This window comes from Aspergillus steynii (genome assembly GCF_002849105.1).
Source record: "Aspergillus steynii IBT 23096 chromosome Unknown P170scaffold_1, whole genome shotgun sequence".
Taxonomy (NCBI): Eukaryota; Fungi; Ascomycota; class Eurotiomycetes; order Eurotiales; family Aspergillaceae; genus Aspergillus; species Aspergillus steynii.
In genome coordinates this window covers 1,071,304-1,086,086 of record NW_020194398.1, presented here as the reverse complement: position 1 = coordinate 1,086,086, position 14,783 = coordinate 1,071,304, and the positions used below count along the sequence as shown (strand labels likewise).

Sequence of the window (14,783 nt, the reverse complement as noted above, 5' to 3'; positions counted from 1 at the left end):
GTTTTCGGTGCATTTAACCTGGTTAAAGTTCATAATATCTTCGTTTCGTATTACTACCACTGGGATATCAAGGCCTAAGCTACTAAATATTCCCGGGATGTAAAGACTCATTCCTGATTTCCATCAGACCCCAATCCACATAGGGCTTGAGGTTCAGAATGAGCTTGTTCAAACATTGCACTCAAGCCCGTCAACCTCCGCGTTCTTACATATCACGGACTTCCCTTCATACTCATCCGGCAAACTGATGTCGACGTCTTGAAAAGTAATATCACCACACTTTGCCTTCTCAGAGCATATGACCGAGACTGCAAAGGTAATGTTTTCTCCTGGATAATCCGTGGGAGTAGCCAGTCCATTTCCCGTTATGTTCTTGAAGTGGATATCGTCGAAGCGATAAGTCGATGTGTCGCAGTATTGAGTGACGTTTTGGTCGTAGAGATAACTCAGACTTCGCTTATTAGACAGGCCGAACATACTATAAAGATATAACTTACCAGGTGTCGAAATATATCGGCATTTGTACATCTTTGAACTGAATGTTTTCCACGGTGACATTCCGGAGATAACCGTGTCCGTCGCCACCTCCATTAGGAGGATTGCCAAAATTGACTCCGATCCTGTTGCGCATCAGATTTTGTCTTCTCAGACGACACTCAATACACATACCAGCTCTTGAAGTAGATCCCCGAGTTGATGGCCCGCTGAAAAGACGGTTGAAGCTATTCCAATTAGCACATACACTCCCCACCACCAGTGGAGAATAACATACCACCAGTGGAGAATAACATACCACCACATCCCTCACCGTGATATTCTCCACAATATCAACCCTATCCGGATACTGTCCCAGAGATCCAAACGCAATCCCGGGGCCACCATAAACCGTCATATTCTGCACCACCACATTTGTCGAATTGCCCTTGAATGCAACCGCATCGTCACCACCCTCATACACCCAGTCCTTAACCGTGACATGATCCGACCGGAACGTATCCACCCCATCCGTATTCTGAATCCAGACCGCATCCTCCTCCGCATAAAAGTCCGAATTCGTCGCATTCACATAGAAATTCTCCAACAAGACATGACTCGACTCATCCACCAACACCGCCCAGAACTGCGGCTGCCGAATCGCAATATTCCGAACCACGACCCGCGTCGAGTTATAGATATGCATTGGAATCGGGCGGCCGAAGACATTGCTCCCGCCCTTGGCCCACGTGTACCAGAGCTGGCCGTTGCCGTCGATGCCGCCCATCGAGGGGCCGCCGTTGACTTCGTAGTCGTGGCCGGTGATTCGCCATGCGGAGGACTGGTTCTGGAAGTCGACGCGGTAGGAATTGTTGACCCAGTAGGTTATGTCGTCGCTGAAGAGCAGGGTTCCGTGGATTGAGAGCGTGGAGTGTTCCAGGTGGGTCGTTAGACGCTGGTTGATTCGGTAGGTGTAGGGTTCTGGGAGGAGGATTCGGCCTCCTGGTATGCGGCCGCATTCTTCCACGGCGGTCAGGATGTTGGGGACGTCGTCGCGGCCGTGACCTAGTGGGATGACGGTGCAGGTGTTGTCTGCTTGGTCGGCTTTGTATAAGTGTGGGAGGGTGAGAACGGTTAGGGCTAATGATAGTAGCAGGTTGAGGGGCGATGAGAAGAGCATTGTGTCTACGCGGTGAGGGATCCTTTCTTTGGACTTCCAGGGTAGCTTGGATTGAACTTTGGAGAATTTCTAATGTCAATGAATGCTGTCTTTTGGGAAGCAAGGGGCTTTTATCCGGGGGATCTTCGCAACCCCGCAAGCTCAATGCAGTGTGATCTCATAGAGCTTGTCATGGATGGACGAGTCCGCTTAGTATAGAGCAACACCCTCGTCATGGGTGTATGTGTTCTCTCTGTTGTGTTTGAGTTTCTTGGGTTCGGTTCGAATTTGACTCTGTTCCTTAAAGTAGAGCTTTTTTTTTTTTTTTTAAGCTGCTCCAACTGGCTCCAACTGTGCCCTAAACTGATCCCTTTCGGAGTGAATTACACCGAGGCTTGGCATTCTTAAGATGCCAGTCACCACGGTGAGTTGTCCTGGATAAAGAACATTTACATGGTCCTGGAGCTATTTAAATCCATGATGTCAGTTATTTTATCTCCTTTATACCAGTACAGGATTGACAGGCCCAATCGTTGGTCTAGAGCACTGCAGTCGCGTGATGCTTGAATTATATATTTCCGCAGCATGAAGGTGAGGGTGGCCAGAACAGCGTTAACTCATAGAAACTTCTTGCTTATAATTAATTCTGTATAACAGGAGGTTTCCTAGTTATAAAAAGCTAATCTATAGGGAATACAGGTATCAATATTAAGAAGGGACTAGCAAAAATGTGTTGAACTGAGGGCAGCGAAAGGTGAATGTCGATTATTAGTAAGGCTTGCTTTATAAAACACTTAGTACGAATGCTCTTCAACAACAGCGCCTGGCTAGCTCAATCGGTAGAGCGTGTGACTCTTAATCACAAGGCTGCGGGTTCGAGCCCCGCGTTGGGCTGTTCTTTTTGCATTTTTTCTCTGCTCCTGCTTCTGACTTTTTTTTTCTGTCCGACCATGTTCCTGAGAAGAAAAATCTGTGGCCAGGAAGACATCGGAACGGCGGGTCGCTCCACTTGGCGCGCCCCGGCCTGGTCACGTGCGCGATGACAAAAATAAGACGGACGTGCGGATGGAGTCCCTGTCGTCTCCAGATTCAGGGCAGATCTAGGCTGTCGGCAACAGAATGCTTCCTCCGATTCCATCGGCGACTCTCGCAGGGTCAATTCGCTGCCATGCCCGAGTACCGCGCGCAGGTATCTCGTACTGCAGAAATCTGTCCGACTTTCGCGTCCGGAGTCATCCCCAACCGCGCTACTCTTTAGCTTCACTGAACCAGCAATCTGCCGTTTGCACTAGTACCACCAAACCTCAACCTCAGTCGCAGTCTCTCTATGTCTCTCGAGGCCCGAAGACGCGTAGCGTGACTACAGCGTCACCCAAGCCGCTCGATCACTACGTGCCACCCAAGACCGGTCTAATTTCTCATCTCCCCAAGACCTGGATCCCCTATGCCGAGCTACTCCGGCTCCAAAACCCCATCGGCACATATTGCCTGTTCTTCCCCTGTGCGTTCTCGACTCTCCTAGCGACCGTGGTGGCTCAACACCCAATCGCCCCATTGCAGGTGGTTGGAACGACGGGGCTCTTTTTCGCCGGCGCCCTGATTATGCGAGGCGCCGGATGCGCCGTCAACGACCTCCTCGACAGACGCTTCGACCCGTTCGTGGAGCGCACGAAATTCCGCCCGATCGCCCGAGGCGCAATCACTCCGCCCCAGGCCGTCATTTTCACCGGCACCCAGCTCCTCGCTGGCCTCGGCATTCTGCTCCAATTCCCAACGCAGTGCCTCTACTACGGTGTGCCCAGCCTGCTGCTCGTCGGCGCCTACCCGCTCGCCAAGCGCGTGACAGATTACCCGCAGGCCGTCCTGGGCCTGACCTTCTCGTGGGGCGCGTGGATGGGATTTCCAGCAATGGGCGTCGATCTGCTCAGTGACCCGTCCGCCCTGGCCGCTGCCACGTCTCTGTATCTGAGCTGCGCGGCGTGGACGGTCTTCTACGATATGGTGTACGCCCACATGGACATCAAGGACGACGTTGCGGCGGGCGTCAAGTCCATTGCTCTCCGGCACGAAGGGAACGCGAAAGCGGTGCTGTCGGGTCTTGCGGCTACGCAGGTGGGATTGCTTGCGGCGGCGGGCGTGGCGGCGGGCGCGGGCCCTCTTTTCTACGCTGGGAGCTGCGGAGGCGCGGCTGTCTCTCTTGCCATCATGACGGCTAGGGTTAAGCTTCGGGATCCGTCTAACTGCTGGTGGTGGTTCCGGTATGGGTCTTATTTCACTGGTGGGGCAATCACGATGGGTTTGTTCTTGGAGTATTTGGCGCGGTATCTGGAGTGGTATGGTGAGGATGTTGATGGCAGTGGTCGTGAAGATGCTCCTAAGGTGCAGGAGGAACTGTAAACTAGTTTGTTGTTAGAGGGCTTTGATACGCTGTATATTATTTCAATCCATCGAATCTCATAATTCTGCATAACCCTTGCACATGACGATAATTGACGAAGGACATCTGTATAATGACGTCTTAGGGCTGTAGGGGCAACTACTAAGTAACCTCTCATAGCAGAGTTCAATTCTCAAAAGCTCTGGGAAAAACTATTCCTGTTAACTGGAAGGGTTGCTTGTTAATCAAATGACCTATTTCATCTTTGTTAGGAGACACCTCAGTGAAGCAGTAAGACTTTTTTGGCCCTGCCGCTGACATCTTACGTTCATCCGGTACACGCGATCGACTATTCTGCCTCCCTTCATTGCAAATGACGCCAGGGTCAACTGCGATTTGCAATTCCAAGTAAGGAGCTCTGTTGTAAGGGACGGGCAACCTCGTGATTTGACATGTGAACGGGATCCGGTTCCCTCAACGTCATAAATCTTGACTCGGCGACGTTATACACTGCTTGGTCAAGGTGTTCAAGTGTCGCGCAGTGGTTTGGGACTCGGTATTATGCAGGGTTTTATGTGGGGAACTAAATAGAAGCATTCATGACCCCTTGAGGATCAAAGAATGTAAATCGAGCTTCCGAAAATCACAACATGCATGGAGACTGACGACGCACAAGGCCAAATCACGTATTACGAGTTTTTGAAGTAGTTCAAATTGGGCCTCATGCGTTTGGGTAAAGCAAGGGCTTACATCACAGGCTAAGCAAGTCTCTCTTGTTAGTAACTGGATTGTGGCGTGACTAAGTTAGATTCAATTTATTGAACAAGCGTATTAAGCCGTCTGATCTCTGATATTTCGAGCTATAAATCCAAGTCCTAGCTCCTGTGAGCGAAATGAATCATCACCTAAGTCTGCAATTTAGGCTACATTGATTCCTCAATCTACGACAACAAATCCTGTACGCACAACAAGATGACCCAATTCATTCCAGCCAATAGCCCTGTTGCCAGTATAATCCGCCAATGCAAAGGACAAGAGATCAAAATTCCAGATTTGCTCAGCCTTTCTCCAGGCTGGAAGCCTCGAATCAACAAAAGTCCCGACGAGAGTGTAGATACCGACCTGCAAGAATGGCAACGCAGGTGAAAGCTCGAGATTAAGTTCACAATAAGGTCAATTGGCCCAAAGGCTTACAACCATTTAGATCAATTACTAGCAAGAAGATATTGGAGATCAACCAAAAAGCAGGCATTGTCTACTTCGCGAAGCTGGGGTATCCAGAAGCAGGCTTGGAAGAACTTTGTGTCGCGGCCAAATACATTGGCTGGGTGAGTTTAAGTTCAACAATTTCTTGTGTTCTTTGTAGATATCAGCTGATGCCCTATACCGCACAGCTTTTCGCCTTTGATGACGGTGCGTTTTATCATGCTGTTATTTATTTCACTCCAGCCGCTAAGACAAATAAACGCAGCTCTCGACTATGACGAGTTCAAACACATGAAGCCTGAACGCAAGCACTACGGAAATGAAGCCATCAAGTGTATAACAGAGTCTTTGTTCTGTAGGGATCGTCAGAATTTCGATCCCGGCAAATTTGACTCTAGTTGTCCCCTCATAAAAGGCTTTTACGAAATTGGTTATGAGATTGGGCAGGAACTCAAAAACAGTACACCTACCTTCTTCATCAAACCAAAAAGTTGTTGCTGACTTTTTATCTGAAAAGAGGACCTTATCAACTACATATATTATTACATCTGTGAATACATCAATGCCGCAGTGAAGTCAGTGGACTATGTTGATGCAGGAGAGATTGTCGATATCGACAGTTACATGGAAATACGGATGCACACTTCAGGTGCTTATCCAGTACTTGCACTATGCGTGTAAGCACCGGAGGCTTTTGGTTAAAACATACAAGTTCCCCCACAAGGCTAATTTGTACACAGCTTCACGGATCATATCGACCTCCCGCGTTGGATTCTAGAACTTGACATTACTCAAGAGCTGATGAAGCATGTCAACATCATGATCTCCATGTAAACACCAACACTGGCCCCTTCGATAACAATTTGATTGCTAATCCGTCATTCTTCCCTGCCCATCCAGTGACAATGACATGTTCTCTTTGAAAAAAGAATTTGTAGGCGATCTCCTATACCCTCAGCGATTTACATTCCAGAGCCAAATTCTTATCATGCGAAAAGGACCTCGGCCACTTGGACAGTCTCGTCCCTTTACTCGTTTATAAGAACTCCTGCTCCGCCCAGAGTGGCATTGACGCGGCGACCGCCTTGATCCGTACAAGCTTTCACGAGATTTGCAGATTAGAAAATGAGCTCTACATCTTGGTCCCGGACGAGCATCTCAGCGAGACGCGGAGGCTTATTCAGGCATGGAAAGACTTTCGAAGCGCATTGGCAAGATGGAAGTAAGTGATGAGCGTCCATTTCTACAGTTAGAATTGAAATCTGATCTGAGTTGTTTCAGCTATTCTGCGCCACGGTATTTCGGAAAGGTGTTTGAAGGAACCCAGGAAGTTACCGCCACACTTTGATGTATCGAGGCATGATCAGTGCAAGCGATGTTGCGAGTTTGAATGTTTTCAGGATTTGTGGTGTTTCTAGGATGAACAGTTCATTATGATAAGCAAAAAAGCTGAGTTACATGTAAAGACTGGTTCTACTATATGAAATATGACAAAGGACTTTCAGGCTATCCAGCTGGAACTGGAGGCCCTGCTTGCCGATATCTGGCCTGTTTCTCTTGGACTTGGTGGGCGCGTGTACCTGCAACAGACCTTCCGGGCATGTTGTGCTGACCTGGAGATTGATCGCGGAGCGCTTGACTCTGATAGTCACTACCAGTGCCATACATCTGTGGATCATCCTCGCGCTCAGACAGGTGGTCGTTCTCATCTGCCCATTCTGACAGATGTTCTGGATGGTCGGGATACATATCATCCTGGTTCTCAATTTGCTTGCTTCGCTGGGGCCCACGACGCTGAACTCTAGAGTACGGGTCATTGGTGCTAAGTCTTCTAGCAGGAGGCTCTCTCTGAAACGTTGCGTGTTCTTCGTAGTGGAGTTCGTCATATGCTTGCGAAGTGACATTGTATGGAGCTTGGCCTCTTGAGCGGTATGTAGCAGGCTGTGCGGTAGTCGAATATCTCCCGCTGGATGGACCAGGCTGTTGTCGTGCCGCTGGGCGAGGAACTGTTCGACCTCTATTGCTGGTCACCATTCCTCCACGTCCAGATGGATACTTGCTCGCAGATTGAGGTTCAGGTCCGTGACCCCCGAATCCTTCATACTCGACTGGTTCCTGATCACCACCATCCTCTCCGTAAAGGTCATAGCGAACGCCTTGCATGTGAGCCATTTTGGTCTGGTCCACTCGTTGCGCCTTGGCCATGTACCCGTCAAACTCGGTCATGGTTTCATGCACAGTCTTGAAATGTTCGCGGGTGAGAACAGCTGGAAGGTTCTTGCGGCCGCCTTTTTGATCATGAAATGCGATGCAGGAGGCGATCTGAACAGCATTCCGGATTTGGCGACCGTTCCAGGGTCCTCGCCGGTGAGTTTGATAGTGCTTGCTATACTCGTCCTTGATGAAGTCAATGATCTCGCCATCCATGACTTGGATATAATCACTTCCGGGAGTTTCGTCCTCAGGCAATGCGTCGGCTCTGGGAAGTCGCCTTAGGTTGTTGCAGAGTATGGCTTCGGTGTCTGTGTAGCTTAGATGAGGATAGTAGAGACTGACGTGAACTCTAGATCGAAATGCTTCATCCAGCGCTCCGACTCGGTTAGTGGTCAGGAAGAGAATCCCGCTGTAGTACTCTAAAACTCTCAAAAACACTGTCGCAAAATTAGCCAACCGACAAATGTTTGTGGCAAGCGAGGAACTGTGTACCTGAAACAAGAGCGTTGCGCTCGATGTTGAACCGATCTCGTTGGGTTAAGAAAACATCGGCCTCGTCCAGGAGAAGGATACAATCCCATAAATGAGCGTATCGGAAAATCCGCTTAAGTGTTTCCTCAACGGCATCCGGCGTAATCCCCAAGTCACCGCACGTTATTGGGAAAAGGGGCTTGTTGAATTCAAGCGCCACTGCTTCTGCCGTTGCAGTTTTGCCCACCCCGGGGGCTCCATGGAGAAGAATGACCAGCCCTCGTCCTTTTCCTCTGATGATATCTGGATTATATGCCCGTGGGACTGTATCCGATCTGTTCCGGGAACTCCGTAGAAAGTGTGAGGAGACGCTAGACCGGACGATCTTTCTATGGCTATCTTTGATCTGGATGTCGTCCAACGTGATTCTGTCGCTTTCTGCTTTAGACTGCAGGTTCTGCACGTTGAGTCGCATAAACTTTCTCTCACGCAGGACATACCCAAACAGCCTTCTGGGTAATAGAGCGAAGTCCTCGTTTCCCCATTCCTTGAAACAGATCGTACCATCTTTTCGGAAGAAGGGGCTATTCTCATGGACCCGTGTTGCTTCTTGATAATAACTTCCATCTTCTCGCATGACCAAGTGGCCTCTCAATACAACGCACCGTCCCAGGCCATTGTCTTGTTGCTCTTCTTCCTGTAATTCCCAGATTCTGAAAAAGATTTCTTCCTTGTCCCAATTTGTCCATTCGGACCCGATCTCAGGAACTTCTCGATTCACCCACTCGGGGACATGGCGTTCTGCTTCTTTGATGTCAATAATCACTTCGCTTTCGACATACTCCGGTTCAGGGAACACTAGATCCTCTTTCTCAAAGATCCCAGTCGCTAGATTCCATCCAGAGTAGTAAAGATGTTGGACATTTTCTTGGGCAATCTCCTTGAACTTCCGCCCTCTCTCTATATGCTCCTCAAGGATACGGTCTCGCTTAGGGTGGAACTTGAGCGGATAGCAGTTCAGGGAAGTAATTTCCCGCTCCCCTTGAAAGTAGTCAAACGATACCGTGTGCCACGCAGTTCGAAAGCCCTCTCCATCGTAGTCATAGCAGTACATAAACCACTTATTTCTCCCTGTGGATGGGTCTTTCCAGCCTCCTTCCGACAGCTGATACCACACGTCCAAAGGAACGCAGAAATACCCTCGGAATAGGGTTTGAATGGCGGATTGATGGTGTGCCCTTGTGGTTTTCTGAGAGGGAGGAACATAAACAAGTTCCCCGGGCCGAAAAAGAAAAGAGATTTCTTCATAGGACACTTTCTTCGGGGTTGACTTGCTAGGCTCATCGAACTGAGTCCATAAGGGGACAACCAGCTCCTCGACCATGGTGACATAATGCTGCATTTCAGATATCGCTTTGGATTCAGCATTTTCATCATCGTCCTTATGTCGCAACTTCATCATCAAAAGCCGAGATTTCATGGCCCTGTGGTAGTAATAAAAGGCATGAAACGGGCGGCAGAACACGAGGTCTTCTTTCGATGCCGATCCAAGATCAGCGCTCCAGTCGGCGAGCTCGGCGAGATGACGAAGGATCTCAGCGGACCGGATCCGCACTCTAAAGAGGTTTCTCTTTTCGCCGATGCCGTCGGCACGGTCTGATATCATTGCCGGCGTGCCTGTTTGCTCTGCAGGTTTCGTTCGATCCCCGTCGCTGCGCCTTTCAGTTCGTTTCATCTCCTCCATCATCTCCTCCCGTGGGTTAGAGCCGATCATCAGACACTCAATGGTGTGATCCCAGCCGTCATTTTGAACCCGGTTGGTAAAGCCGCGATAGTTGAAGTACCGTACTCCTACGGTTGTTTCGCGCACCTCTTGATCGTTGATCTCCTCGATCTCGAGTTCTGATGAGGACGAGGCGTCTCGTTCCTCTTCTTCAACACCCGATGCCGCGTTTGATGTAACTACTGCTTCAGTTGCGTCCATGGTTGTTGACTGATCCAGTCGTCGCCGCTGCGAAAGGAAAATGGTGAACGTAGATTGAAAGTGACCACGGAGAAAAGCAGGACAGCTTGGTAGTGAGCGGGGAGGAAGATGTTGGTCTGAAAAGCTGACAGCTCGATGTAGAGCTCAGATGTCGTCGCGCTTTGACAGGAAGCTAAGGCGGGAACCATCTCAAACCCCCCCCCCCCCCCCCCCTTATCAAGCCATGGGAGAACCTGTAAGCTAGCCAGCCTTCTTCCAAGAATCCCTCAAGAGCTGAAGTGAGCTGAAATGGGCGTCGTAAGCAATCCTCAACCACGCTCTAATCGAAACGGCATCGACACTGAAGATCCGTGAATTTGCCAATGATCACTCCCGCCGTCAACACTAGCCTTCTCAATCTGTCATAGTGCTTACCTTGATGATAAGGTGACTGTGGACTAATAGATGTAGTTGACAAGGTATTTGTGACTGCATACGAGGATGGCGCTTAAAGGCCGAGGCTACTGCGCCTCAGCCACGCAGTCTGGGACTTGCACGAATCGGACTCTGGGGAATTGAGTGAATGCTTGAGCTGATAGGATTACCCATTACTGGAATCTTCAATCCTTTTGCCCTTCCCCCGCATTGCTAACTAGGAATATTGTGAGCAGTCGAAAGACACCATGCATGTCCTGCTGTCTCTTCACATCCAAGTACTTATTTAGGATACAGTAACTTTCGCGACCAGCGATCGCAGAATGAAAGGACTATTCCACCGCAGCTCAGCTCCAAAACCAATAGTGCAGAGCAGTGTCGAGAAAGCAAAGGAATGGATACAGAAACGTGGCGGGGAGCGTCATCCTGCCTTCGCGGTGGACAGTCAATACGATCCGCAGCGAAAGGAGTACATTCCAACAGAGCAAGGGGCGCTCGAGTAATGAATCCCACCTCTTCATGACCATAGCGTATTCTTGCTAACTAGATGTACCAGGCATCTGAAAGACATAGTGGAAAGCCATGATGCGGATTGTAGCCCGGAAGAGCAGACATTCTCGGAATGTTCTTGGGAGACCGTATTCCAGACACTTGACGACGCGAAGAACGAGTACTCAGCCAGAGGACACTATCAGTCTCATGCAATTATGGGGATGGAACTTGCGTTCAAGATGACCGATTTAATACCATCTGAATATGGGTTATCAGTGATAAAGGGCGTGCTGGGCATAGCCTTTGAGGTAATGATCGAATACCCAAAGAATCGGTTCAACATGAAGTTTAACTCCTTCACAGACCGCAAAAAAGCGCCAAGAGAACCGGAACAAGATTCTTGAAGCATTCGAAAGTATCCCCGGAAGCATTTTATCCATTAACCTCGCTTGTGGTCTGTTAAAGCCCACCGAAGCAGATGAGAAGCTTCGACAGGACTTCCACGTCACCCTTCTGAATCGTATGCCGGAACTGGTTGATATACTTCTAGGCAAGCCAGCCTGTATGGACCATTTCTCTGACCCTTTCTTGCTTGAGCCATGACTCACTGCTTTCGCTTCAGGGTATGTTCGAGTCAGAAGCCACATGACCTTCAAAATTCGCGAAACGATGAAAGTTGATGAGATACTTTCTGAGTGGAACAATTACATAGCGACTCTGAAGGAACGTGTTTCGCGTATGAGGGACCGACTTTGGAGCGAAGTCGCTTATCACAGTGCCGAAGCCCATCAACTGGGAACCCAGGCAAACACTAAGCTTGATAAATTTAGCAATCGGTTTGATGAGATCCAATCAATTATTGTTGCTCTGGGTCCCGCTATTGTGGCTGCAATGAAGACGGAGTTTGGCAATGAGTTCCGCAAGATGGAACGTGCTATTCAGGCCAACGAGCTCGGGGCCAAGGCGCAGACTCTTCTCCTTTATGGATTTGAAGAACTAGAGTATGCGAACAACCAGACTGGTAGTTTTGATCCCCAGGGATCCAATAACAGTAGGTTTATTCTGAGTTTGATTGATTGGGCATCCCATGTACTAATTGGTGAAATTACTCAGTGAACGCGAGCTATTACAGCCATGCATCTAGCTCGCAAGGAGACACCCAGCCACCGCAGATTGAGCCATGCACACTCATCACACAATTAGAGCTCCTGGGTCTCCTCCGCGTATCACCATCATCTGCATTGGCGGACTTAGACTTCATCTTGCAGCAGGCTAGCAGATATCCCGAGTGGTCTCTCCGACAGATATGGTGGCTGACCAAAATGGATGAATTTGTGAACTGGTATCACGGTCCCCAATCCTCATTGCTCCTAGCAGATGGATTTCTGGACTGTGCTTCGTCAGATACGATCACACCCATGTCAATCTTGGACGCAAGCTTTATACTTAACCTCCGCCGAAATGCGTCTCGAATCGTCTTATCCTTTTTTGCCGATCTTTACGATAGCCACGATGCGCAAGAAGACCCAAATGTCACCGGCCCCAGCGGGCTAATCCGCAGCTTAATTGCGCAGCTCCTGTCGCATGAAAGCCTCCCCGATCCAGACCTGGGGTTCCTTACACATGAGTGGATTGAAGCTTGTCGGGATGACGATCTGAAGGCGCTATGCGAGTTGTTCAAGCAGTTAGTCCTGCAGGTACCTCCTGGAATGCAAGTATTCTGCGTTCTCGACGGGTTAGTTATATACGAGGACCATCACACGTGGGGTAGACAGATAGACTACGTCGCAGCTCTCTTCGAACATATTGTGCGGAGCACGAGACATCCTGATACTCCTGGATTCAAGGCGTTGTTCACATTTGCCAACAGGAGTCTGCAAATCTCAGATAGAGTGGATAGATCTCTCGATGTTTGGGGACATGCACCTTTGACAGCTCATCATATGGATGGTATGCCGTTGATGATTTGAGGGTTTGAATATGATTTGTTTTCCGTGGAAACTCCATCGGACCTGCCTATTTCTGCCCTTTTCTGCCTGAGGACACAAGGCCGCTAAGATCAGCGCACGGCCCCCGAATCATCCGACAGACTAGACTTTATTAGGATTAGAGGCGGCCGCCACTGCCGACAGACCCGCCACCCAACAATAAAGTGAGCAACTCCTGGTCTCCTGCAACTCACTGACTGCCATTGATTTTCCCCTCAAAAATCCAGCATGTCGGCCGATTACGGTCGTGAAAAAGCAGTGCAGGTCTGTGTTACCTGCAAAGCGCGCAAGAAGAAATGTGATAAGACGATGCCTCGATGCGGGTATTGCGCCAGGTAAATTATTCTCCGCTACGCTACGGTGGAGTTGGGTATACTGCAAGGACCAGAAACTGAAGACAAATGCTCTACTAGGAAGAATTTGCGCTGCTCTTTTTTGTTATCGGGGCGGGACAAATACCATGGGAGTTATCCTTCTTCATTGGACCTGTTTTCATCACGTCCATTCCCCGAACCGGCTGCAGCAGATGCGAACCTGTATCGCCGAGTCCTTCAGATGATTCACGAGACAGGCCAATTCATCGATGATCTCACAGTGCGTTATTTCCAGGGTCCTCACAATTATCTGCCGATTGTCTCGCGCTCGCGTTTCCAAAGCAATCTTATAACGCTGGGAGCCGTTCCATCCGCTGGGTTTTCTACTCTGTTATTGACGATCTGTTTGACTGCGTCGTCATCGAAAGGAGAGTCGACTGCCGATGGCGATACCCCTGCATTTACAAAAGACCGAGCTCTTTATCTTGCAACAAAATCCCTGCTTTCCCGGGTTCAGAGCTCCAACCCACCCTGCATTTCTCTAATCCAATCCCGCCTCTTGCTAGCTCTTTATGATTACACAAATCGTCGGCCAGAGGAGGCATTTGACGCAATTGCAGGGTGTGCCCGCATGGCTTATGCCGCCCGAATGCATCTTAACTGCCGCCCCATGGAGACCCACACTGATCCAGATGCGCAAGCACGGGCAGAAGCAGTCAATACCTGGTGGGGAATTGTGATATGCGAGCGGTAAATCCCTTCATATCGGTGCCTTTTTCGCCGTGCTAGTGGCTATTGCTAATTCAATGCCTCCTACAGCACCTTTTTCTGCGAAGTGGGATTTCAGGAACAACCCCTTATCACCACAATACCGAATGACGCCATTCTCCCTTCAGGCACCGGGGACCAAGGACAGGATGGTTCACCTTTATCTTACTTGACTACAACTGCCATATACCCCGGTGGCAATTCTAGCGGGTTTGATCGTTCCGTCCAGGCTGTTTGGCTCCTAGATAAAGTCATCAGGAGCTTCGAGATCCCGGATCTTGATTCTAAACTCGTTCAGCTCCAAACCTTGGACAATAATATCCAAGGTTTTCTGACCGAGCTCATGCGGCAATGTTATTCTCAAGAAATCACGAGTGAATATTGCCAATCAATTGCCATTACAATCAGGTAAGTCTGGGACCATCGTTTTCTAGACATCTTTCCAAAATCTAACAAACATAGGACACTTTTGAAGCTACATTCTCACGTTATAGAGCAACTGGGCCATGTGCCCGTTTCCCAGGACCCGACGCTGCAAAGCCGATATCAAAAGTCCCAAGCAGCGCTCGATACTATAGCGCAAATGGTCCTCGACATCATCGAGATTCACCACACCCCGCCACCGGATATAATCCCTCCTAGCTTTTCGTACATGACCAGAGCCGCGCTTGCATACGTACGGGAGCAGAAAGATTGGCAAACTGATAGCAAGCTGCACAGCGCGGAAGAGCGAATGCGTGAATCCCTGCATTAACCAGCCATGGTGCTAGTGTTGTTCTCCAGATTTGACTTTTGTTGAGACACTCCAAAGCGATATATGTTTGAGCTCGATGCGAGGCACAACAGATTTGCTGGATTTTATTATGAGCAGAGTCATGTAGTATTTTGTATTTAATGTTGACTAAGGTGTTTCTGCGCTGTC

General features: G+C 49.3%; 6 protein-coding genes and 1 non-coding gene across 7 annotated transcripts; 5 read left to right on the top strand and 2 right to left on the bottom strand.

Moving 5' to 3' along the window:
- Positions 1 to 168: 168 nt before the first annotated feature.
- Positions 169 to 1,869, bottom strand: P170DRAFT_442161 (putative rhamnogalacturonase A; the record flags this gene model as incomplete). The annotated part of the gene is made up of 5 exons (XM_024850440.1): positions 169 to 451; positions 498 to 620; positions 670 to 722; positions 794 to 1,566; positions 1,836 to 1,869. The coding sequence occupies 5 exons, from the start codon at positions 1,867 to 1,869 to the stop codon at positions 169 to 171; spliced, it is 1,266 nt and encodes a 421-aa protein (XP_024709271.1).
- A 585-nt stretch (positions 1,870 to 2,454) lies between these two features.
- P170DRAFT_t32 lies at positions 2,455 to 2,527 on the top strand. The gene has a single exon. It is a non-coding gene; the product is annotated as a tRNA-Lys (tRNA).
- Positions 2,528 to 2,613: 86 nt separating this feature from the next.
- On the top strand, positions 2,614 to 4,084 carry P170DRAFT_431708 (4-hydroxybenzoate polyprenyl transferase family protein). The gene has a single exon (XM_024848102.1). The coding sequence runs from the start codon at positions 2,753 to 2,755 to the stop codon at positions 4,028 to 4,030; it is 1,278 nt and encodes a 425-aa protein (XP_024709270.1). The 5' UTR covers positions 2,614 to 2,752; the 3' UTR covers positions 4,031 to 4,084.
- Positions 4,085 to 4,982: 898 nt separating this feature from the next.
- On the top strand, positions 4,983 to 6,564 carry P170DRAFT_469444 (terpene synthase family protein; the record flags this gene model as incomplete). Its single annotated transcript, XM_024852633.1, has 9 exons — positions 4,983 to 5,152; positions 5,215 to 5,338; positions 5,405 to 5,423; positions 5,482 to 5,676; positions 5,734 to 5,893; positions 5,957 to 6,046; positions 6,117 to 6,150; positions 6,215 to 6,438; positions 6,498 to 6,564. 9 exons carry the CDS (start codon positions 4,983 to 4,985, stop codon positions 6,562 to 6,564), a joined length of 1,083 nt encoding a protein of 360 aa, XP_024709269.1.
- A 153-nt stretch (positions 6,565 to 6,717) lies between these two features.
- P170DRAFT_396969 (uncharacterized protein) lies at positions 6,718 to 9,885 on the bottom strand (the record flags this gene model as incomplete). Its single annotated transcript, XM_024846147.1, has 3 exons — positions 6,718 to 6,850; positions 6,883 to 7,867; positions 7,923 to 9,885. 3 exons carry the CDS (start codon positions 9,883 to 9,885, stop codon positions 6,718 to 6,720), a joined length of 3,081 nt encoding a protein of 1,026 aa, XP_024709268.1.
- Positions 9,886 to 11,006: 1,121 nt separating this feature from the next.
- On the top strand, positions 11,007 to 12,761 carry P170DRAFT_346896 (uncharacterized protein; the record flags this gene model as incomplete). The annotated part of the gene is given in 4 exon segments (XM_024843594.1): positions 11,007 to 11,125; positions 11,139 to 11,353; positions 11,414 to 11,812; positions 11,905 to 12,761. The coding sequence occupies 4 exon segments, from the start codon at positions 11,007 to 11,009 to the stop codon at positions 12,759 to 12,761; spliced, it is 1,590 nt and encodes a 529-aa protein (XP_024709267.1).
- A 222-nt stretch (positions 12,762 to 12,983) lies between these two features.
- On the top strand, positions 12,984 to 14,742 carry P170DRAFT_504829 (Zn(II)2Cys6 transcription factor). The gene is made up of 4 exons (XM_024854240.1): positions 12,984 to 13,114; positions 13,193 to 13,843; positions 13,913 to 14,269; positions 14,324 to 14,742. The coding sequence occupies exons 1-4, from the start codon at positions 13,008 to 13,010 to the stop codon at positions 14,613 to 14,615; spliced, it is 1,407 nt and encodes a 468-aa protein (XP_024709266.1). The 5' UTR covers positions 12,984 to 13,007; the 3' UTR covers positions 14,616 to 14,742.
- The last annotated feature ends 41 nt before the right edge of the window (positions 14,743 to 14,783 follow it).

Coding starts and splice junctions, on each gene's coding strand:
- P170DRAFT_431708 (XM_024848102.1), top strand. CDS start 2,753: ATGCTTCCTCCGATTCCATCGGCGACTCTCGCAGGGTCAATTCGCTGC.
- P170DRAFT_504829 (XM_024854240.1), top strand. CDS start 13,008: ATGTCGGCCGATTACGGTCGTGAAAAAGCAGTGCAGGTCTGTGTTACC. Junction 13,115..13,192: donor CGATGCGGGTATTGCGCCAG/GTAAATTATTCT, acceptor ATGCTCTACTAG/GAAGAATTTGCGCTGCTCTT. Junction 14,270..14,323: donor TCAATTGCCATTACAATCAG/GTAAGTCTGGGA, acceptor TAACAAACATAG/GACACTTTTGAAGCTACATT.